The sequence below is a fragment of the Pteronotus mesoamericanus genome, unplaced genomic scaffold (assembly GCF_021234165.1).
Source record: "Pteronotus mesoamericanus isolate MK-2021 breed Mesoamerican mustached bat unplaced genomic scaffold, CSHL_Meso_final contig_101, whole genome shotgun sequence".
Lineage (NCBI taxonomy): Eukaryota > Metazoa > Chordata > Mammalia > Chiroptera > Mormoopidae > Pteronotus > Pteronotus mesoamericanus.
The window spans coordinates 613,428-637,169 of record NW_026555001.1 but is presented as its reverse complement, the minus strand read 5'-3'; the positions used below and the strand labels follow the sequence as shown (position 1 = coordinate 637,169).

The 23,742-nt window shown below is 55.5% G+C and overlaps 1 protein-coding gene across 1 annotated transcript in view; it reads left to right on the top strand.

The window, feature by feature from the left end:
* Positions 1-23,742, top strand: part of TTC7A (tetratricopeptide repeat domain 7A) — a 113,386-nt gene that overhangs the window by 72,190 nt on the left and 17,454 nt on the right. The window contains exons 15-18 of the mRNA XM_054566908.1: positions 1,845-2,005; positions 15,600-15,716; positions 19,124-19,221; positions 20,821-20,955. Coding sequence (XP_054422883.1) covers positions 1,845-2,005; positions 15,600-15,716; positions 19,124-19,221; positions 20,821-20,955 — 511 coding nt within the window. The remainder of the gene's footprint in view (positions 1-1,844; positions 2,006-15,599; positions 15,717-19,123; positions 19,222-20,820; positions 20,956-23,742) is intronic.

Genomic DNA, 23,742 nt, shown 5'->3' with positions numbered 1-23,742 from the left:
TCGCTGAGCTGTTTCTTCTCGTCAGGTTGCAACGGCCTGGCTTTTCCCTCACTGCACCCTGATTGTCACTGCTGGGACCCTTCCCTTTCATGTCCCCATGCCCGTGTCTGCCATGACCTGAATTGGCACTCATCATCACTCTACTTCTGAGTCACTGTCTCCCTCTCTGGGTCCTCCTTTCTCAGCCATTTCTCCCTAGCAGCCCACCCCTCCCCGCCGCTCACTCTGTCCCTCCTCCACCTCCAGGCTGCCGCTGACCGCCCCAGGCCCTCACCCCCCTGTGCCCATGGCTCCTGACTTTCAGGTCCTGGGAGAGGCCCTTGGTCCCTCTCTGCCACCCTCTCCAGGAACATCAGTCTGCTCTGATGCTCCCAAGGGCACAGAGAGCAAGATACCTGAGACCACTTTATTTTTAGCCCTGTGTAAAAGAACCAGTGCTTTTCTTGCCAGTCAAATTCATGATAAACCTTTGGTGATGCATTTTTTAATATCTTTAAGTATTCAGCCACCTCTGATGAATGGCATCTATTGTCTCAGAAAGATGGCTGGACCAGACCAGTGGAGCCTGGCACCCGGTTTTCTTGGGGACCCCAGATCTTGGTAGCTTCAGGGGCCAAGGGCCCCTGAATGGACTGTAAGCTGGGCCCTGGCCTGCCCTGGGTCTCCGGTCCCCTGGTCCATTCTGTCCAGATCTTGTATGGCTGCCTGAGCAGTGAAGGCTGCAGATTGGGATTCCCAGCGCAGGGTGATGGGGCCCGCTCTGGAGAACCACCAGGGTAGCAGCAGCCTCGGGCAGACACAGGCAAGCCAAGGGGGCAGCCACACTGGCCTTAGCTTCTGCCTTTCCTTTCCTTGACCTTCCCACAAAGGGAGGTCCTCCTGGGAAGACTCGGGACCTGCCACTGCCCACAGCCTGTGCAGAGGCCGGGTAGGGACCAGGCAGGGACCAGGCACACCGGGTCCTAAGGCCCCAGCTGGCCTGCACCATAGGCCCCTCGGGGAGCAAGGGGAGGGGGGCTATAGCATCTGAGGTTTGATAAGAAGCAAGGCTTTCTAAAAAGACTCATGACGTCCTGGGAGGATGTGGATAGAGTCATAGAAGCTGATGCAAGTGCCAGGCGTGAGAGCATGAGACAACACGTCTCTCAGGACTAGAAAGAATAATCTTACTCGTCATTAACTCCCTGGCTTTGAGGCCTTGAAGAAGGAAACACGTTTTCAAAGGTGCATGGTACTCTGCAGAGCAATTGTCTACGCCCCCTCCGCTGCTGTAACGGGTATGACTGTTCTCATTGTGCAGCGTACAGACTGCAGCTCTGAAGTCCATCACCCTAAGGTGCCAGGTGGAACATGGCAGAGCTGGAATCCACACCCCCATCTGACCCCAGAACCCACGCTCTTGCCACTGTGACCCACTGAGAAGGAGGCACATTTATTTGTCGGCCCCTGTCACTACATGGGCCAGCTCAAAGAAGAGGGCCTGGCCACCTCTGAGTCTGTAGCTAGTGACCTGGTGGCCTCCCCTTACAACCCTCACACCTCCATCTTAGGAAGTGCTTCCCAGCGCCTACCAGGTCTGCTGCGCTGAACCGCACACCTGCACCTCTTCACTTCCGAGTGGGGGTGGCAGAGGCTTCCTGGGCCTGACTTGGGGCAGCAGATCCTCATTGCTGCGTGACTTAGGGGGTGTGTTTTCTCATCAGAGCACCAGCCCCTCCCCCAGTGCCAGGGGTCTCACTTGAGTCTCACGTCCCCTTGATGGCGCCCGGCACTCAAGTCCTGGAGGGGGGTGTGGGCCTTGGGGAAGCTGAGAACACCGCTGAGCTGGCGGTGTTCTCTGGCAGATCTCCAGCGCCATGGAGCAGCTGCAGGAGGCCCTGAAGTTGTGCAGGGATGATGCCAACGCCCTCCACCTGCTGGCTCTCCTCTTCTCCGCACAGAAGCACTACCAGCACGCCCTGGACGTCATCAACATGGCCATCACGGAGCACCCCGAAAACTTCAAGTGAGTTCTCTGCGGATGCCACTGGGCTGGGGCATAGCTGCAGGAGCCCATGCACACCCCTCACTGCATGCACATTCCCCACCTGGAGAGTCAAGTCAGGGCGAGGACCTGCAGGGTCAGAGAATCGCTCTGGCTTTCTGCGCCCAGGGGTGCCGGGTGGGGAGCAGCGTGTTCTGGGTGGCACCTGCAGGCTACACGGCGGCCCTGTGGACCACAGAAGGGGCTATACTGGAACGCAGATGCTCAGGCTGCTTCCTCCCTGCCCTGGGTTCTGCGTTTGAGCTTCCTAGGGACACTAACATGTGTAACTTAGTCATAACCCTGGTGCAGCTAGCCAAGGGCAGATTCTAACACTGGCTAAGCTGGTGGGGCCCAACGGAGTCATCCCCTGCCTCCAAACAGGTCAGGAGGCAGTTTGGGGAAGGAGTTTTCTCCCTCCGGGGTGGTCCTGGCCTCTCCCTCCATCTTTAACTCCTCCGCACATAGACCCCCACCACCACCATAAACGGCGTCACTCAAGTGCCTGTCCCTGGAGCAGAGTTCACACTGCACCTGGCCCAGGTGGCAGGGCTACACCCTCCCGCCCCCACCTGTACACAGAGGATCTGCTCTCACCCACTGGGACACTGGGCCAGCGGAAGCAGAAGGGGGCGCTGTCTGCAGGAGGGGATGAGGGAGAGGTCAGCTTGATTTTGCCCTCCTCCCCTCGGGCAGGTGACGCTGGGTGTAACAGGCCGTGTTTCTCTGAACCCTATGATCTCAGGATGGGGGGCCCCTGACCGCCCCATTCCCACCATGTACCACCTTGGGGTCTGTAGGAGGGCCATTTAGAACCAGCCAGTCCTGCTGCAGACAGCAGAAAGGAGCCCAGTCCTGGCCACCCCGAGAGGTGGCTCACGCTGGCGATGAAAACAGGTTCTCAGGGCATTAGGGGAAACGGGCGGGTGCCACAGCCGTGAGAGGCGACAAGGAAAGCTGCAGCTGTCTCAGCCCAGGGAGGTTCCCTCGACATGGGGAGCCCAGGGACCTCCTCTGTCCACCCCTAGCCCGCAAGGGACAAGGCTGACCCTCTGTCCTCCCTAGGAGGACACTGCGAAGGGCTTGGCAGGGGCAGAGTGTCCTAACCATAAACTTCCCAGTGTGCCCCACTGAAGAGGGAGCCCCAGTGAATACAGCCTTGGGCGGGCATTCGTGCCGCAAGTCGGCCTGCTTGCCTGAGTTCAGAAAGAACCCCCTCCCACCCAAAGCACCCTGGGGAGCAGATGGGAGCAGAGCTGTCCAGGTGGAAATGAAGGCAGGGGATTCATGCGCTGCCTGCTTGGCCCCTCCTCGGGCCCCCGTCCCAGCTCCTGCTACCTTCCTGCACACTGTCTCTTCCTGACTTGCGGGCTGAGTGCTTTTTCTTGGCAGAGTCACCTCCCCTGGCCTGATGCGAGGAGACTAACACCACTTTTTGAAAATCTGCTTAAAGGCTATGCTGTTCAAGGCACAGCAGGAGTAGGGTGTGTTCAGGATGTGGGGGGCCCTCTGGTTCTCCCCCAGCTCCTCCCAGTGCACCCGGGAAGGGGGCCTCCTGCCTCCTGTCAGCTTCCTCCACCCTCCCCTGCCCTCCGGCGGGCGAAAAAACCATCTTCTCCCCGGCCTTCCCTCCCTCACTGGCAGAGGGTGCACCCCTCCCCTTTCCTCCCACCTCAGTCAGGGGCTCAGTTCTTGCCCAGGATGCGTCAGTCACCAAACGTGCCTTCATGGGTAGGCGGGGGAGGTGGTCCTTGCTGTGAGGTGGGTGACTCCCTTGGGAGGCCCACGGGTGGACTCCTGGGCCTCTGAGAACAGCCGGCCCTCACCTCTAAGATGTGCACTATGCATGCCTTCAGGGAGATGGCTTTCAGCAAACCCTCAGAGGGGTGCTCAACCCAGAAAAGATGAGACGCCCGCTGCAGACTGTGCTGTTGGTCAATCTGGAGGTAGCTGGGCCCCTCTGTGTCAGCTGTGTCCCCACTTCGGCAGACAGGAGCCTTCTCGAGGGGCAATCTCCACTGTGGGAACAGAGCTGCCCCGTCCAGATACTGCAGAGCCATTGCAGGGGCCTTGGGGGCTGGGGGCGTGGGGCCGGCAGCAGTGAGACCCCTTTGAGGTCTGGGCCCGAGGGAGGAAGACATTTGAGTGCCATCCCCAGAGGCCTCCCCAGTGCCCTTCTATCCCTCTATCACTGCAGAGCAGCCTGCTGTGGAGCTTTTGGGGCCCGGGGTGTCCCAGCCCCTGTGGTGCCTCGCTTTATGAGGTGTGCATATTGGGGTCAACAGGGTGGAGACGCAGTGACAGGTCCTTTATCGCTGAGCCACCATGAGCCCCTCACTTCCACAGCCGTGAGAAGCTCCATCTTGATCTGAACCAGCCTTAAAAGGCTGCAAAACTAACTGGAAAAAATACAGGGGGCTCTGGCCTCCAGAACTGTGAGCTCCAGAGCTCCAGAAACATTTCTGTTTCTTAGGCAGGAAAAAAATCTATCTTAAAAAAAGAGGGGGTGGAAAATCCACCTACCATACGACTCTGGAATGACTACAGAGCATGAGCATGGCTTTTTGCAAATAAGTCAATACTGTTCCCCACAGATGAAACCCCGGAGCACAGAAACCCATGGATTAGCAGGAAATGTCATTGAGTCCATGACCGGTCAGGGATCACTGAAAAATGTCATTGCTCTTCAATGGAAGCTGCGTCCTGCTTCTCCAGCTGCTCCCTGCATTGGGAACAAGCTGCGTGACTCTGGCTGTTGCCACGGCAGTTCATTGAATGACTGGTCCAGTAAATATCACTGCAGCGAAACAAAAATATCAAACCCCCTTCGCCCTGACCTCATCATTCCCAACAAGGTCTATATACTCGGGGGGTACTTAAAAGCCCATGGTCTGGGTCTGTCACCGTGGAGCTCCTCCCCACCGGCTGTCCCAGGCGGCTGAGGTCTTTTAGAGGCTGCAGAGCCTGCCTTCGTGAAGAGGCAGGCAGGCCTACGCCGGGGTGGAGGGAGCCTGGCACACGGTGCAGCTGGCTCCAACGGGCCCCTTTCCACGTGAGCTTATCCCCTTGTGAGTCATGCCTATCCCTTACCCGTGTCCCCTCCAGCAGCCTGCTTCTTCTTTCCATGCCTTCGCTTTCTCCTGTGCCAAAAGACTGACATCTGTCCTGCCTCCCTCTGCTTCCAAAGTCTATCCTGAGACTTGGCAAGAGAAGGTCTTGCAGTCCGTTTACAACCGTGTTGAGGGGCAGCAGTGTGGAGGGGTCCGGGAGTCGGCCCGCAGACAGTGTAGGGCTACCACATGGGACCCAAGGTGGGCAGTGCGCATGGGCCAGGTGGTGCAGGGGCTGCCCTGTGTGTGAGGGAGGGTGGGGAAGTGGAGGCAGGGACACCCTGTGAGAGGCTTTTAAGCATTGTAGCGGCCCAAGTGGCCACTCTTCCTATAGACAGTCTCAAGACTCCGAGAGAAAAACCAGCTTTCGTGGAGTTGAACTTTTGAAAATCCCCCTGAATTCAGGGATTAGAAAGCAAAGCAAAGAAGATCTTGGTTTCCGTGCTGCGGGATGACCTTTAGTTAATGGAGCTGAGGTTTAAAAAGGCAGAAACGTGATGCGGCAGAGACTAATGGCCACAGGGACAGTGTGACCCTGGCACGGGGGAACCAGACACCCTGAGTGGCTTCCTGAAATCCTAAGGGCTTCTGACTAAGCCCTGGACACATGTGCTGGCCAGGCTGGTCCCGGTTAGCCTGCAGGGGGCCTCACGGGGGCAGCAGCCACCCTGTTTGGACCTGGTTCCAAGCCAGGCCCGGCCGAGGAATGTGAGGGCCCGTGCAAGCGTGGAGATGCCTTTGCTGGTCTTTTCTCCTGGTCCTGGGTATGGGAGGCAGCTGGGAGGCCCAGAGGGGAGGGGCAGGAATATGGGGTCAAAGGGAACCGGCTGCTGATAAGCTGGTTCCTGAAGCCCAGGGCTCCTTGGGGCTCTGGTTTTAGGTAACAGATTCCTTGCGCTTTAGTCAGGCCACTTGTAGTGAAGGTCGCCATGGTAACCAAACAACATTTGTGGGCTAATGATGGGAGCTTTCCAATAACCAGCCTGTCAGTCACTGCCCCCACCCCAGGCCTGGCAGCCTGCCAGGCGGGTTTTGAAAGCCCAGGCCATAGGGCAGAGGAGCCAGCTGGCTTTCTCTGCCCAACTCCTCAAGGCCAAGGCTACCTCCTCCGCCCTGTGGGTTGGGGTAGGCCCTTGCAGGAGTTTCTGCCCAGCCAAGCCCAGGTCCAGGGGGACTTGGAAGGTCCTGGGGGAAGGTGTGTCAAAGCCCCAGGGGGCGCTCCACAGCACACGAACAATGTGGCCCTCTGGACAAGCTGGAGCTCGCTGAGGGCGTAAACAAATGGAACCGTCAAAGCCATCTCCCCAGGGAAACCTAGGCTGTTTTGGAAAATGTTTGAGCTGATAACTAGGCGTTGGCAGGGGCCAGACCTCAGCCTTATCTGGTTAAGGCTAACGTGGGCCCCGAGGGCACCTCTCTGACTACCTGGCCTGCCTCACCTTTTTCTCAGGTGGCATGTGAGGGAGCAGATCAGGGTCCTTGGGCTCCTGTTAACATTTCTGACTTAAGCACAGTGTTTATTGGATGCGTCTTATTAGGGACTTGCAGTAGATCAAAAGGATGCTTAAAATACCAACCTTCCAGTGAGGGGGTTGGCATCAAAGGTATTAGCACAAACCTAGTTTATCACTCCTCTGCATTCATTAAACATGTCTGGCTGCTGCGGCCCCCCTGAGGACAAGAGCCGTGGCTTAAACTTGCAGGCCATGTGGTGGAGGGAAGTGTTAAGCCCAGCATAATCACTGGCACTGCGCTCTCTTCCCCAAAGGTCAGTTCCTCGTTGCTAAGCTGGTTTGACATTCAGCATTTCCCTTCGCTGGTTGTTGCCTGCGGCCTCCTGTGATCTCGCTCTGTGTGACACTGCAGTCACATACAGCCCCAAGTCTCTCCCCTAGTGGTCTGCTCACTCTCAGACTAGGAGGGTAAATGCCCTTTTGTTTCTGGGTTAGGGAGAAGAGGAAAGAAAGGAAAGGGGATTATTGGCGGATTTTTCCGAAGGGAATTCTTCATTTGTTTTAAAGTGGTTTTAGCCCTTTGTCTCCTGACTCCTTGATGTCTCTGTCCCCAGCCTGTGCTGCAGGCAGGCGCGAGGGCCCATTCTCGGGCATGAGTGGCCCAGGCCCGAGAGAGAGAGAGGGCAAGGGGCGTTCATGCCCATGGAGCCGGGCTGGCTTCCTCTTTGCAGTGGATGGTCTTCAGGTCCCAAGGGTCTGCTCACTGGAAAGAGATCATAAACCGAAGACAAGGAGTTTGCTTCTTGGTGTCTCATATCTGGCTGCGAGCCTACCTTTGTTCCACCTGAGGACCTTCCTTCTGGAAGTTCCTCCATCCCTGAATGGTTATGGACTGGCTCTGACTGCTTTGTGTTCCTACCCTTCAAGATCATGAATTTGTATTTTGAGAGTCATCTGGAGGTAACCGGAGGTGGCCTGCAAGTCACTTCCCAGGCAGCACAGAGAGGAAGGCCTTGCCATGCAGCTGACCACAGGCGTGCGCTGGGTGTGGGCTGTCCTCCAGGTGGGACGAGCCCTTTGAAGTAAGGACAGGCTAACTTCAGTACACAAAGCTTACAGGCTGTTGATTTTTAAAGCTTCTAAGTTAAGTCACATTGGTTGAATTTATTAATAGGTAAAAGATCAGCAGGAACCTTAAAACATTACGGGACATGGGTCAGTGTAATCCTCCAGACCTAAGGAAAAATCATAGGCTTTCAGGGCTAAGAAGAGCCGCCTCAAGGATCCCTTTCACACTGGGGGTTAGTTCATGGGAAGGTAGTAAAGCTGGGCCTGACCAGGGCCTTCTCCCTCTCTGGTTAGAGCTTTAAAATGATACCTTCAAAGAGCACCATATGTGATTTTAATCAGTTAATTGCCCTGGTGGAATCTGTCCCGGAGGCATGGAATCTAGAGGAGTCTGGGAGACCTGGGTCCTTCAGTGGTTCCCGGCATTCCTGGCCAGGGTCCGAGCCACTCTGAGTGCCCGTGATTGCAGCCTGAATCTGAGCAGGGGGCAAGGGGCAAGGGGGCGGGTGGCTCCTGCTCAGAGGGGCTGCCCCACTCTTCTTCCGGGAGGGAGGGGATCTGTTCCCAGTCAGGCTGGCTCCTCCAACCTCCACTCCAGGCCTCCATCCCGCCTTCTCAGGTGCCCTCCTCCCCTTACTTTGCTTCTGAATCCCACCCATTCTCAGAGGCTCCCCTCAGCTCCGCTTGGCCTTGAAGTCCCTGCATGTTCCTCAGAGCCGAACAGAGCTTGATTGAGTACTTGGTTCTCTTCTGTTTTGTTCCTAATTGCCTCAGACATGTTGTCTGAGCTTCCCCTGAGTTTGGAAGCACCTCTGGGGCAGAAGCTGTGACCTGTCCTCTGCCTCCCCGTCCTGAGAGCCCACAGCTGGGCACCCAGCACCCAAGTAGACCCTCCGATGGGTAGAGAAGGGGAAGGAAGGGAACACATGGGGGTGCTGGCATCCTACAACCCCCCAGAGTGCTCACACCCCTGACCCTGTTTTGTTGTTGTTTGGGTTTATGTTTTAGTTTTTATAACCCTCCAACTTTAAAGGTGAAAAAACTAATGGGAAATCTAGGTGATACCTCAAGGTCAGGTAACTGATGAGCGGCAGAGCAGGGACCAGAGCCCACGCCAGCTGATGGGCTGAGTGACCCCGGGACGCTTGGACCCACGAACTTCAGTGATAATAAGACAGCAATACACCCAGGGCCTGCTCTGCGCCAGGCACCGCTCTCAGCATGTTACCTCATTGAATCCCCTCAGCAGCCCTAGGAGGGGAGGGGACGACCATTATTCCCTCTTTACAGATAAGGAGACGGAGGCACGGAGGGCGTAAGTGAGCAACTGGACAGAAAAGCAGCTAGGTAAATAAGAATGACAGGGCCAAAGTGGGTTGGACCCTTTATGAAGTACCAGCCCCCGGCCAGGCCTTCATTACATCATTTCCACGTAAGAATCCCCAGGACATATCGATGCTGCCATTCCCATTTTATAAACATGAAACTGAGGCTCTGAAAAATTATGTGACTTGTCCAGGATCGCATGGCTGGAAGAAGGGAAGTTGGGATTTGAACTTGGGTCATCAAACATGGACCCTGCTTTTCACCCCCACTGAGTCAAACCTGGGGCAGCCTAGGATGGCGCCCACTTCCTGCAGAACCCCATGCTGTGTGCAGGCTTGGCCTCCTGGCCAAGGAGTTAGACTTTCCAGAGGCATGGTTGCCTGACTCAGAGAATAGCCTGCTTTTTCACTCAATTATGTGTTTTCTATAAAAATAGAACGCTTCATTAAAACAACACAGTGCAGCCATCCGCTGGAATTACAAATTACTGTTCTTTAAAGAGATAATGTGTCCTTTTGTGCGTGTGCCACACCTGCCGCCTCCCCTCCCCTCAGTGCAGAGGGCTCCCACCATGGCTGGGAGCCAGGGGGCTCGGGGAGAGCTGCCCAGGGCCTGGCGGGGAGAGGACTGCGTGGATGGGGCCAAGGAGAGCGGCGAGTTCCGCAGGATGCGCTGCAGATTCACTTCCTTGGAGTCGTCTAACCCTGGGAACGCCCACAGCTCTCCAGTGAGTCCTTGTGACTCAACCTCCACCTCTGTTGTCTAGCAAAAGATCTCTTGAGTGGCATTAGGTGAGATATAGGGGAAACGAAGAGAAGAAAGACAGGGTCCCTGCCAGACGACAGCTGCCCCTTCTTGAGGTGTGACTGTGCACCAGGACGGCCTTCACGGGCTGTATCGCCCATAGGCCTCCCACAGTCCCCCTGGGCGGTGCCATTACTGTCCCTGCTTCACCCGGCAGGTGGAACTCAGAGAGGCGAAGCCACTTGTTAGGAAGCAGCAGAGCCTGGAAGTGTACCGGCTTCGTCTGATGCCAAAGGCCATGTTTCTGCACAATGTCCTCCTGTTTGACAAGCAGTGAGCCAGGGACCAGAGGTGGCTCCCTCAGGTGCACAACCATTACTGTGTTCAAGTGTTTATTTTGCATGCTGAGTAATTTTTTATAGCCAGCCACTCTCAGGAACATGAAAGTAAAAATGTGGACCAATTGTACTTGCCGCCCACACAGCCCAGGTCCTTCCCTGCAGCCAGCTCTGCTGTGCCAGTACCCCACCCCCCACCACCCCCACCATCAAGAGCTGGGGGAGGGAACACAGGGAAGAATGACCAGAGGCTCCTGGGAAAGGGAGAATGGATGAGATGACCTCTGACCCCCAAACACTGCTTGCTTAGCCAGGGCCATTGTCACAAAAGTATCCCCTATCCACAAAATAATTCTTATTAAAAAATAGAAAAGATTTTGGAAAGGTTCATACTCACCCAGTTCTCTGAGGCAGCTCACCCTAAGATAGTTCCTGTTCATAGCAGTGGGAAGAAAAATCTGTCTTTGCCTCAAATGGGAACGGCTCCAAATCTCCGCCCTCTTGGTAGACAGTGAGCAGGCTACGCCGATCCTGCCGCAGGAGTGCAGGCCAGGCAGGGCCCAGGAAGGGCAGCGAGGAAGAGGCGGCAGGTGCCAGGCCGGCCTGAGCATTCCCCCGGGAACCTCCATTGTCAGCCCTGGCCAGAGTGACAGGGAAGGGTGGCAAAGCTGGTGACCTGCGGCCAGACCCTGACCTCACTGGTCCCTGTCTTCCCCACGGGAGGGGGGCTGGCCCGGACTCAGGCAGACCAGCTGCAGGGCTGAGGTGTCTCACTGTTCAGCAGGGGCACCCTCCTTCCCACCCAAGGTACTGGACTGTGAAGATAATTTCGAAGGTGGCGGCTCCCCACCATGACCAGAATGCAGTAGTAGATGAGGTGGCTGAGGTGCCCCCTGGCTGTCAGGGTTTTGGTGACATTCCCAGGGAGGACACAAGCTCTCAGAAAGTGGGCTCGTGGCCGCCCTGGGCCTCCCTACTAGGACCAGGGCACACAGGCTGTGTCCACTGGGTTGGACTGTGGAGAGTGCCGGGATCCAGGACTCTCCTCCCCACAGCCCCGGCAGCCTCGTCCCCAGGAGGGCCCGCGCCTGGTGTGTTTACACTGACCCTCGCCCTTCCCCTTCTCCAGAGAGAATACTCACTTTCACATCTGCCTTCAGACGCAATGGCGTGGCGTGGGCATGTGGCCTTAAAAGACCTCAGTGTTTATTCCACATGGGCTTGCTCCGCTTTGAAAACAGGAAAGTGCTCACAAGAGGGGGTCACAGCCGAGATGGCTATGGCTCTGTCCATCTTTCCATCCTCTTCCTTTCTCTTGCCAGCCTTGGGTCCCGGGAGCCAGGGGGAGGACCACCTGCCTTGCCAGACAGGCCGTGAAGCCCGGGGGCTTTCTGCAAGCCTTCAGAGGCACCTGACCTGGCCACTGCTTTTCCAAGGCTGCCAGGTGTGCAGTTTCAAAGCAGGAGTCCCTTCCCCGAGCCTTGGGCAGGCCTGTGCCTGAGGACTAAATGCAGCTCAGCCGCTGCCTCAAATTCGTCTGTGGGATCCCTGGGCAGACAGGCCAGAGGACCTTGCTCCTCTTCCACAGGTCTGGAACCTGCGATATGCCCCATCTCGGGAGCCACAGAGCTGGGTCTTGGGCTGGGATTTCTCACTCCTGGGTCAGTGCCTGTCCACTCTGAGTCAGGTCACATTGCGGGGCTAAGGACAGTGATGTGACCATTCCTGTCCTGGAATGGCGTTTGTCAGTGTGTGAGTGGGCTGCTAGATTCCAGTATTGCAGGCCTTCCTGTCTCAAACTCTTCCCGGTTATTCTGTTGGCTGTGCCTGGGTGATTGGCCTCTGGAATGAAGACTCCCCAGTCACAAGGGAGCCAGGCATCTTCACATCACACCCAGAACTCCCTGCTCCTCCCCAGGCTCTGTACAGCTTTGCTCCTGGACAACCTAAGATGGAATCGGCCAGCATGTTGCTTGTTGGCTGCATGAGTCCCGCTCACTGCAGCTATGAAGCAGCAAGTGGTCCGATTCCTCTCCTACCTTCCCAGCCAGGACCCAGCAGCGCGAAGTGGTGTCAGAAACCCTCTCTGATTTAACACAGATTGTGAGACCCAGGCCGTGGCCTGCTGGTAGTGGCAACACACATTCTCACAGCACTAAGCAAACACTGTGCTCAGCTGCGGGCCCTGTCTTCCGCGCGGGCGGGGGGCGGGGGGGGGGCGGGGCACTGCAAGACACAGGACAAAATAAATGGTGGTTTTACCATCTGTGGTTAAGACTGGCCACAAAATGTTTCCACAGAGTCTGAATTTTAAAATGCTTCTTGAGTTATTCTTCATTACTAAATTCGTAAGCCTATGTAGCAAAAAGCAATATATATGTGTGTATATATGTATGTATACATATATATAGTAATCAAGTGCTCACTGCAGACGATCCAGAACAGTCAGAGAAGGGCAGAGGTGGTCATACTGGGATTCTCCAAGGAGGCGGACTTGGATCCACCGGATTAAAATAGTAGGCTTTTTAAAATTCTCAGAATCCTTTCTTCAAATGGCAATTATAGAATCATTCAAGTATATAAAACATGCATGCCCAGGGCGGGGCTGGTTGGAGGGGCTGGGCAGCCGGGCTTGCCCCTTGCATTTCCCAGCCCCCACAGCTAGCAGCCACGGTGACCCACCAGAGTTCTGCCACCGGTCCTGGCAGATGACACAGAGACGGAGCCCTGTGCCCTGACAGGCCTGGGGCTTTGCCTTAGTCAGGCCTTAGTCTTCTGGCCTTAGTCAGAAGAGCGGCAGAGTTGCTCCTTTGGGGGGAGCGGAACTGTTTGCTGATCCCTGTCGCAAAGAGGGGAGAGGCTTTGGCGGTGAGCTAGAAGCGCGCCAGCAGGTGTGCACAGGACCACATCCCGACATAGTGAACTCTCTCCTGGAGGGGTGTGTGCAGCCCCCATGGGGACATACAGCAGAGGGTAACATCTGGCTAGGACTGGGCCAGATGTTGGAGGGGGAAGGGCACGTCCCAGCCGGGCGACAACATGGAGCAGAGCACAGATGGGTCCAGGAGCCTGTCCTGCAGTTTGGGGAGCTGCTAATACCCATTTGAGCAGTGCATGGGTCCCCAAGGTCATGCGGAGGGGTGACAGGAGTGGAAAGTGGCCCACGCAGACATGTGAATTGCTGTCATGGACAGTCAGAACAGGGCTTTCTGTTGAGCAAGGTCTCACTGGCAGTGCTGAACTGTGACACCAAGGAAATCACAGGAACTAACTAACCTGGAGCCTCCCAGGATCTGGGAGGGAAGGATCTGACCAGGGGGTGACTATTGGAGCGCTCGCTACAGCCCAGAAAGGATGCGGTTGGGCTGAGAAATTCCACCCTGGGTCACTCATGCTGATGGAACTTCAGCAGCTGTGAGGATAGCAGCCGTGTGGGTAGAAGTCACTGTAAAGCCAGCTCACTTCTGTTCCAGGCACATGGTTGGCCGGGTCTGCCAAGGCCGCATCCTGGCTCTCAGGGATGCAGGGAGTAGGACTGGCAGAGCGGAGGTTGCTGAAAAGGAGGCGAGTCTGGGCAATGCTGCAGGGCTGATCTGTCCGGAAGACGCCCTGGAACCAACCCAGACCAGCAGCCCCGCTCAGGGGACTCTGCTGCCTGAGGGAAGGGCAGCCTTGGAAGGGACTTCAGCCTGGATGTTTCCTGCTCCTCCGGGCAGGGACTTCCACTCCTCACTCACGCCTGCTGCTCTGGCCGCTGGGGCCCCTGTCCACCCCCACGCGTCCCTTTTCCCCCACTCATAACTATATCCCATCGCACCCTCCTTTTCATCAAATGCTGGCAAGACCGCTTCTCTGTTTTCCCTGGCACTGAGTCTGACCCAAAGTGCTTGATTCTCTGGGCAAGTTGTCATTGGTAGCAGTAATTGTTACCTTGAAGGCAGAAATTGTCTTACACGTCATATTCCCTAAAGCAGAGGCTCCTAGTACTTCTGGAGTGTCAGCCCCTTTGAGAACCTGGGAAAGAGGAGTAGGGGTAGCAGGACAAGTCCTCCCCAGCAGCTGCCCACCAGGGTGCTGTGGGGACCAGAGTTTCTGCCTTGGGGACCTTGTAGGTCAGCAGCACCTCCTGAGAGGCCAGAAGGCTTCCCGAGGGAAGTGATATTTAAAGCCCATCATGAGGGAGGGATGGAAAGGTAGAAAAGAGGCCATATGGGGTAGACGGTGGTACCCTGTTCACAGGGGTACGAAAGGCACGTGGCGTATTTGGGGAAAAGTGAGGAAGAAAAGTACTAGTTGCCCAGACCCCAAACCTCCTCTCTGCAAAGAGGACTGGGGCATTTTCCACCCTCTTCATTCTCTACCAGCAAGTCACAGTCTAAGGAAAGCAAGGAGTGAGAAGAAAGCAGAATGAGGCCATCAAAGTCCTTCCTGAGCCTGGAGGCCCAGCTCAGTACAAGACAGGGGAGCCCAGAGCCCTGAGTGTGGGAGAAGGTCAGAGGGCAAAGCTCCCCAATGAACGCCTGGCCTCCCATCCAGGGCCTGCCCCTGCCGCACCCTTAGATCACAGCATGCTCCCTGTCCAGGTGCAGGGCTCAGCTTCCATGGGGCCTGTGTGCCAACCTCAGGTGGGCTGGCAGAGCCACTCGGCAGCAATCAAGTTCAGGGCCTGACGGTTGCGTCGATTTGCCCAACAGCATGCTGGGAATAAAAGGCCCTCACTGTTCACCCCACCCAGTGAGAAGCAGGAGGCTTATCCTTGTCTGGGCCTCCATGGCTCAGCCAGCCTGCCCAGGCCACTGGTGTGCATGCGTGTTGCTGGAGCGAGTACCTGTCGGAAAAGAATACAGTGTCTTCGTCCCCACTGGTACACAGCTACGCCTTAAACGTTGTGAGTGTCCCCAGACCTCCCGAGCAACTCAAAATTGAAACCCTGGCACAGCAAGGTGTCCAGACCCCACCTGAGTCCCAGTGGGCCAGTCTTCCGAAGGTCTCTGCTGTGTCTTGGGCAGAGGCGGGAGCCATCTTCCCCCCGCCCCACCCTGAGCCCCACTTTCCCAGTGGAACCAGCAATTTCCCTCTCTTCCCAGCCCCTCTGAGAGACACACCCTCATACCAGGCTTACATCAGAGGACTTCTGGTTTTCAGGTTAAAAGAGATGCTGAGTTTGCCCTCTCCCTTTGCACAGTAACTGTGTTCCTAAATGGTGGCTGAATAGGATGTCATGTAGCTTTAATCCTATTGAATATATAAGGGGACCAGGCTATTTTAGGAAACTCAGTGAAGAATCCTTTGATAAAGTCAAACGTGAGTGTCCTTGTACATCCAGGGTGAGGAAACAAAGTTTGTCATTTAATCGAGGAGATGCTGATTGAGCAGCTATTGTGCGCTGGCAAGGCAGAAAGCAGAGCTCTGCCCTTCAGTGACCTTTTTACCAGTTCCTGGCTTAGCACCTTCCCTTGACTCAAAATTGCTTTCTGGGTCTGTCTCTTATACACGGCCCCCGGGGGCGTGCTGACTGCCACTCTCTTTCCCGCAGCCTGCTGTTCACCAAGGTAAAGCTGGAGCAGGTACTGAAAGGCCCAGAGGAAGCCCTCGTGACCTGCAGACAGATGCTGCGACTGTGGCAGACCCTGTACAACTTCTCCCAGCTGGGGTGAGTAGCTGTCATTATTGTCCCTTGGGCTTGCCAGAGATGACAGGCAGTGGTTGCCAGGACAACCGCCCACTGCCGAGTGGCCACATGCCTGGTAGATGGGGGTGATGAGGATGTTTGAATGAGAATGGGGGACTTGCTGCTCCTGAGGCCTTTACATCCTGGTCTAAATTTAACCTTGTGACAATCCTCTGCGGAGTCCATAAAGAACCTGTTTAGGATACTGAAGTTCAGAGGGATAAGAAGGAAGAAAATCACCATCGAGCCTCTGAGCCAGGTCCTGGGCTTGCTGCTCCATCTTCCACATTAGCTGCTTATACCTTAGACACTATCAGGTTTTATTCTCACCCCAGTGAGGACACTGAGACTCAGGGACTTAGATAATTTGCCAGAGCCACTTGCCTGGTAAATGGTAGGGCAGGGCCTTGGACCTGGGCTTCCTGAGTCCCAGCCTGGGGAGCCTGACTCTTCTTTCCTAGTTCCATTTGAAAGCCAAAAGCCCAGGAGGAAGCAGAATTCTGGAAGGGCCCCTCCTTCCTTCCCCACTTACCTACTGTCTATGTGTCCTGTCTCCTGCTACAGTCCCCAGCCTGGGCTCGGGGATTTTCCTGGGCCAGAGCAGGGTACTCTTGTCCAGGCCAGACTTGCAGACAGCCTTTGTTCCACCCACCGGGATGCTAAGGTTCAGCCTGTGAGCCCGAAGTGGAAAAGGGCGTCATGCGGGGTGGGGCCCTGCCTCTTCCTGGTCTTCTGAACCCCACCTCTTGCCCTTTTCTGGGACTGCTGGCTGTCACCTCCCTAGGGTCTCAGGGGACCCCATGCTAGTAGGTGCACTTACATTTTCACGGGGACTCTGGGAGCCCAGAAGGCCTCCGCAGCCCCCAGCAGCAGATCTCTAAGGGCGGAATTCACAGAGGAGGTCCCAGGGTGATCCCATGAAGTAAAACCCTTGGGCAGGGTAGGATCAGCCTTCTCCTTGCAGGCCTTTGAGCCTGGAAAATTCCAGGGCAGAGCAGGACCAGAGAAGGGAAGGTGCCAGAAGAAGACTCTGGGGTGAGGGACTTTTCAGAAAGGAAAAGAGGGGCCACCTGACTGATGTGGGGGTGAGGGTCAGACTCGGGTTCAGATGCACCTCGTTCTACAACTTACTGGCCATGGCCACTTGGGCAGGTGCACAGCCAGGTCCCCTGAAGCTGGCAGGGACCACCTCTGAGCTGGATGGCTGGTTGCCTGCTCATTCAGGCCTCAGCACCGCTGCCTTGTGTCCAGGCACATAGGGCCCGGCCTGAGCTCCCCCTCGGGCCGAAAGAAGAACCGTGGGGCTATGGGGACAATGCAGTTTGCCTTGGGGTCTTTTTAAGTAGCAACTCACACTCATCTGAAGTCTGGGGGCCTGGCACTCCTTGGGGAGACCAGGGAGACCTGGGGGCTGGGCTCAGCCAGGCCGGCTACCTGTAGACAATGGTTGGGCTCAGAGGCCTGGATCCAATACCCTCCAGACTTTCCCAAGAATAGGAAACATCCTTTCTCAACCTGGAGCCACAGAGCAGAAAGTAGGTCTTGTAAAATCTAGTTTGGGGCAGCTAAGGATGGAGGCTAGAATCCATAGCCTGAGGGGTCCGGCCTACCCTGCCCCACCTCCTGCTGTGCTCCCACTTGTCCACACTGGCCCCCGGCCCTGCTCAGATGCCCCTCCTCTTGGCGCCTCCAGTCACCCTGCCTCCTGCTTCTGCTCAGCCCTCTCCATCTGGGTCTTGCTGATTGCTCAGTTTCCGTTGTCTCTCCTCCCCGCCTGGCTGTCAGATTTTTTAGGGCAGGAGCAATGCTGTATATTGGCCTAGAACCAAGGGGCAAAAGGTCCCCGAGATGGGCTGTTTCTGGAGCCATAGGAGGAGCCCCTCAGGGGCTGGGAGGGCAGGTAGGACGAGAAGCTGTACTTGTGGATCTTCTCCAAGCCTGCATGTGCTGGGCACCTGCCCATATGATCTCATGTGCTCCTCACAACAACCTCATGAGACCAACATCCTCACGCTCCTCTCAGGGTCAGACAACTCATCTGGAGAACTCACCCTGAAAGGTGGCTTTGCCCAGGGTTACAGGGCTAAGAATAGGTGGCCCTGTGGTTTCACCCAGTGTCTGGTACCACACTCAGGTGCCTCCTGGCAAAGGGAAGAGGGTGGGAAAGGGCAGGAGCCAGCCCTGACACTGTGTTTTTGTGGGTGGTTTCCTCTAATGCCCACAAAGATGGCTGTGCGTCCATAGGCCCACGTTCAGGCCACTGTGAGCCTGGGTTAGGATGGCAAGGGTTCCCCGGACCCCAGCTTTCTTGGTGGGACTATCATCTTGGTGCCCTCTGAAGGGAAGAAGCGTCTGGCCCCAGGCTGTGCCTGCCTGCTCTCCCACCCTTCCCACCTCGCCCCTCCTCTCACTTCCCCAGTCAGCAGGTCCAAGGGCCGCAGGACCCCTGGCAGTGCGCGTGGACAGCTAACGGCACGACAGGCTGAGCTGCCTTTCTGAGCTGGAGACTTCCCCATCCTCCCACTCTGAGAAAAGAGGAACCTCCCTAGCAGTGTGGGAACTGCGGGGATGGGGAATTGGGGCAGGGGAGGAGACTGGCATCACCATGCTTGTTTATCTGCCATGCCAGGGGTCCCCTTTGGCTCCTCCGAGGCCACCCTGGCAGCCATGGTAGGGTGCCTGAGGCAGAGAGTGACATCTCGGCCTTCCACCCCCAGGAGAGGGGCAGGCTTTCCTTGGAAGCCAGTCCTTAGCAGTGCCCTGTGCCTGGCGTCAGCTAGACATTATGAGGGCAGCAAAAGGTAGAAAGACCTCCCGGTGGCCTGGGGCAGCTTGTGGCCAGCAAGGGAGTCTCTGATCCTCAGCGTCTGTGGAGCGGGGAGCCCTGCTGACTGACAGAGAGCAGAGAAGGGCGGCCGGCCGCTGTGAGTGGCAGGGGAGCCACAGAGGGCTTACCCAGACAGATGAGGGGCACTCGGGCTGGGTTCTGTAGGATAGGGGGTTTGGGCTGGACCGAGAACAGCAAGAACGTTCGCAGTCGCTGCAGCATTAGCAAGTGTGTCGCTTTGGGAATGAAATGTGGCATTAGGGGAGAGTAAGGAGACCGATGGCCGCACAGCAGGCAGTGTGTGGCCGCACAGCAGGCAGTGAGTGCACAGTGAGTACCATGTGTCAGTTGAGCCTGTGGGACGAGCCAGATTCTAGCATCCCAAGCCTGAGCCCTGACCTGGCCTACCACTCTGGTTGCCTCCATCCTTCCCCTTGGTCCCAGCTTTGGCTTTGTTCTTGGGCCCTGAACTCTCAGCCCTGGAGCCCGCCTGGCAGGAGGCTCCCTCCTTCTCCCTGTCAACCTCCACTTCACTGGGGCCTGGCCCTCTCTTGCCTTCCAGAGGCCTGGAGAAGGATGGCAGCCTCGGCGAGGGCCTCACGCTGAAGAAGCAGAGTGGCATGCACCTGACTCTGCCTGATGCCCACGATGGAGACTCCGGTAAGAACGTGCCCCGGGAGCGCTGTCCGGTGGGCCCACGGCTCACTCTCCCAGCCTGAGCAGGAACGGGGAGAGTGACGTATTCTCACTTCTCCTTGTTGGCTGCTGCCCAAGGGCCTTGTGGTCAGGAGCTGCCCTCCGGCGTCTTTCAGGGCCCAGTGTGGCCCTGGGACAAGATGGCCGCTAGCTGGAGTAGGCAAGGGAGGGACCCTACCTCCTGGGTGGAGGGGAAATCGAGTGACAGCATAGAGCATAGAAGCCATTTCCTCTCAGGCTACACCTTGAGATCAAGGTCTGCCATTATAACGTCCTTAGTAGATTGAGTCAAGTAGGAAGGAATGCGCTGAGCTTAAATTTACAACTTTAAGCCCAAAGCTGACTTTTAACTGAGGACCTGATTAAAGCAGAATATCTTTGTCACACACAAAAAAGAATTAGTCACAGGAACAAAAGTGTGAGAGGGTCCTATTTAGTGGCCTTGCTCATTTTTTCCACTTCTGTGGACACAAACCAAGTTGCACCTTCATCGTGAAGTCATCGCGAAGCAATGGCGTTGATTTCTGGTGCCAAGACCAGCACCTGACTTGAGAGGTGCATCTGAGGAGTGTGGGCTGCTTGTGGAGCTGCTGACTCCAAGGAGAAACTGGCGAAGGAGGGCATAGAGCCCTTGGAATGAGACGGAAGAACCACGAACAAATGATTAGGATTCCATGTGCATTCATCTTATAAACTGAAATCATCCATGTTTGCCCTGAGGTCTCCTGTGTTTACCGGAGCCTTTATTGCCTCTGAGAGAAAGTGCTCACATTTCACCTGCATGTGAATTGTAAATGTCAACAGCTCAGGTATCACACACAGGGACCCATTCGCCCAGAACTGCCACAGGGGGAGGTAGGTTCTCCAAGGGGCACAGGGTCTGACCTGAGCCGCTACCCAAGATCCTTCACTGCATAGTCTCAAATGGGACATTTTTGTCTAAGAAGCAATAATACGCATTTGTGAAAACAGAAAGCAAAAACAGCAAAAGGAAGAAAAGAAAAATCATCCATAATTTCGCCACCTAGTCCTTAATACATGGCTTTCAGACTTTTCCTATGCCCATCTTTCTTTCTTACAAGAACATTGTCATGCTTTTTTTCAGCCTGCTTTTTTCACCTAACTGTAGAATCTAGACATCTTTCTGCATCGATGTCCTTATTTGTGCATTGTTATTTGAGTGACTGCATAGTTTTGTATGATTATACACTCGCTTGTTTTTAATCAGTCCCTGTTGTTGGACATTTGGTCATTTCGGTCAATGTCAAGGTAACAGGCAGAAGGGCCAGCATCTTTGCTGACGTTTATGATTGGGTTCCTTGGGGAGAGACTCCTAGAAGCGGGCTCACTGCCTGATTGCCCCCTTGAAGCGCCACTCCCCAGCCGAGGGTGAGGGGGCCAGGTGGGCCCTTCCTGGCGGCTCTGTGAGCTGTTCGGCGGCCATCCTGCCCTGGCTCGGTGTGCCCTGCGTCTCCCTGTGGGCTGTGCAATCCCTGCTCCTGAGGCCTGTAGTGGGTAGCACTCAGATTCTGCTGCTCAGCCCCTCCCACTCTTGCTCTGCAGGCTCTCGGCGGGCATCGTCCATCGCAGCCTCCAGGCTAGAAGAGGCCATGTCAGAGCTGACCATGCCTAGCTCTGTTTTGAAGCAGGGGCCCATGCAGCTGTGGACCACGCTGGAACAGATCTGGCTCCAGGCTGGTGAGTGTCTCTGGCCCCAGTGACACCCACCCACTTACCAACGGGCCCCCAGGCTCTCAGAGCTGTGACCCGTCCTAGGAAGAGAGTATGGGGAGGGAGGGATCCCTGACAAGGCTCACATGGGCTTCACTCCTCTTCGCAAAGCCTGGCAATCAGGAACCTGGAGCTGTAGTTCCAGCTGTTTCTTCTTTGCTTGGCCCAGGAAAAGCCACTTCATCTGCCTGGTCACGGGTTTTCACTCTGCCAGATGGGGCCAGTGCCCGCCTGCCTGCCTGCCCAGGAGAGACTCTCTGGCAGCAAAGACAGATGAGAGAGGATGTGAAGAAAGGCAACACAGATGAATAGTCTTCATCTCAACAGCAGGCTCCATCCCTTCGTCTTGCCCACCTTCTTCTGAATAAAACTAGTTAGGGCCCCAGCCCCGGAGCTCACGGAATAGCCAGAGAAGGGGTGGGGTATGGCGGCCCCCAGGAAAGGGAGGTGTGGGGGTGGAGGCCATTGAAGGCAGAGGGCTGGTAACACTTGGGTTGCCATTTAGGAGACAATACCCCTTGATAGCTAATTGGCACAATTGCCACTGTGGAGTTTGAGGGTCAGTTAGTGTAGGGGACGAAGGCGGCTTCGGCGTCGCCAAGAGCTGGGTTCTAATGCCAGTTCTGTCTTGCCTGTCCTGGTCTAAAATGAGCTACCATGTGGGCAAAGCAGTTAGCACAGTGTGGGGCACAGAGGAGGTGCTCAGTGAATGGTGTTTGACTTCTGTCCCGCCCACTGCAGTCGTGGTGGACATAGAGGCACCACCAACGGTGACTGCCCTTGCTGCTTGACTAAGGGATGCCAAGGAGCGACTCGCTGGAGTGATTGAAAATTTAATCAGATGGTGGTGTGAGAGATGGGTGAGGGTGAAAAGAGAGTCAGGGCCAGAGATGTGCCTGGGACAAAATGGCAGCAGCTGCAGAACTGAGACGAAGGTGACTGGGGAAGTGGGATCCTAAAAATGCACCAGGCCAACATGCCTCCTTGTTTGAGATCTGCCCCAGTGAAGCTCCTCAGCTTTCTTCCCATTACCTTCCTATCTGCCCCCTTTCTTCCGAGGAGGTGGAGCCGATAGCTCCTGAGGGAAGATGGGAAAGAGACCCAAAGTGGATAATCAGTTCCTGGGACATGTGGGCTTTGCAAGTTAAGAGTGAAAATGTGCTTAACTGAGAATCCAAGGTTTCCTGCTGCATGGAGTTCACATATGGACACATTAGTATGCAGTACGCCCCCACTCTCCCCACCGCAGGTTCTGAATCTGGAAAAATAAAATTGGACCAGGATTCACAGAAAGACTAGACAGGGAAGCATTTTAATAATGCAAATATTGCCCCAGTTACTATATCAGGGTCCCTCAGGATGCTAGGGATCTGTCAGGGCTGTGCTCCACGGTCAGCTTCTTGCATTTTAAGTAGGAAAAAGGTTGTTGAAAAATTCAGAGGAATAGTAGACAAGGCCTCCTCTTAGGCGGATATTGCCCTGTTTTCTTCTAAGGTATGGAGCCATAATGGCTGCGGAAGGTACGCTGGGGGCTTCGTCAACGTCAAGGGCTGTGGTAGCACAGTGACCCATTCCAGAGTCATGTGTTTGCCCACTCTGGGGCTCCTGAGGCCTTTTGTTTTAATGATATGTCTTGTTTATAATCATCAGCAAATGAAAATGTTTTTGCATCTTACAAGCCTGCTTGCATTCCACAGATACGCTACTTTACATTACGGGTGCCAGTATGTTCTGGTAACTCCAAAGAAGGATAAAATCGTTCCTGAAGCCTGTAACTAGACAGGGGAATATTGGTATAGATGCATGCCCTTCAATAATTCACACATTAGCCTTTCTTTTCTAGACATTGTCCTAAACATTCAGCCCACAGAGAATTCGGGGAACAAAATCCGAGTACTCTGAATGTGGTGCCAGGTAAGGGTTGGGCAGGGTGGCATTGAGAGACAGGTTTGGGTATGTGTCACCATCCAAAATGGCTTTTACACGTTAGAAGCTTCATTCTCTCTTCTGGGCTGGCAGCTCTGCTTTCCTGGTCCAGGGACCCAGGTTCCTTCTGTGTTGCTAGTTCTGCTCTCCCTTTGTCACTCTTTTATTGTTTAAAAAGATTTTATTTATTTATTTTAGAGAGAGGAGAAGGGAGGGAGAAAAAGAGGGAGAGAAACAGTGATCAGTTGCTTCTCAGATGCCCCCAGCCGGGGACCTGGCCTGCAACCCAGGCACATGCCCTGACTGGGAATTGGACTGGCAACCTTTTGGTTTGCAGGCCAGCGTTCAGTCCACTGAGCCACACCAGCCAGGGCTCCTGTGGTCACTCTCATCCCAGTGATCCAACATGGCTCTCCACCACATTCACTTTCCAAGGCATACCTAGGAAGAGTGGGAGAATGGGACACCTCCTCCCTTAAGGACAGATCCTGCCTGGAATTTACACACATCCGTTCCCCTTACACCCTTTGGTCAGAACTTAGTCACATGACCACACAGCTAGCTAGCTGCAAGGGACTGTGGGAAATGTCATTCTGGGTGTCCATGTGTGCCATTAAAAGTCAGGGAATCTCTCATTAGAGAAGAAAGGGGGAATAGACAGGTGGGCAGCTGCCACAACCAGAAACGACATGAGAACGTGTCCTAGGTCTTTCAGGCTGAGCCCGGGAGAATTCCAAAGCAAGCTGCATTCCGTGAGCCCTCCCCGCTCCCCGGGTCGCCACCATCTCCAGCAAGCACGTGCTGAGCACCCACTGAATGCAGGGCTGC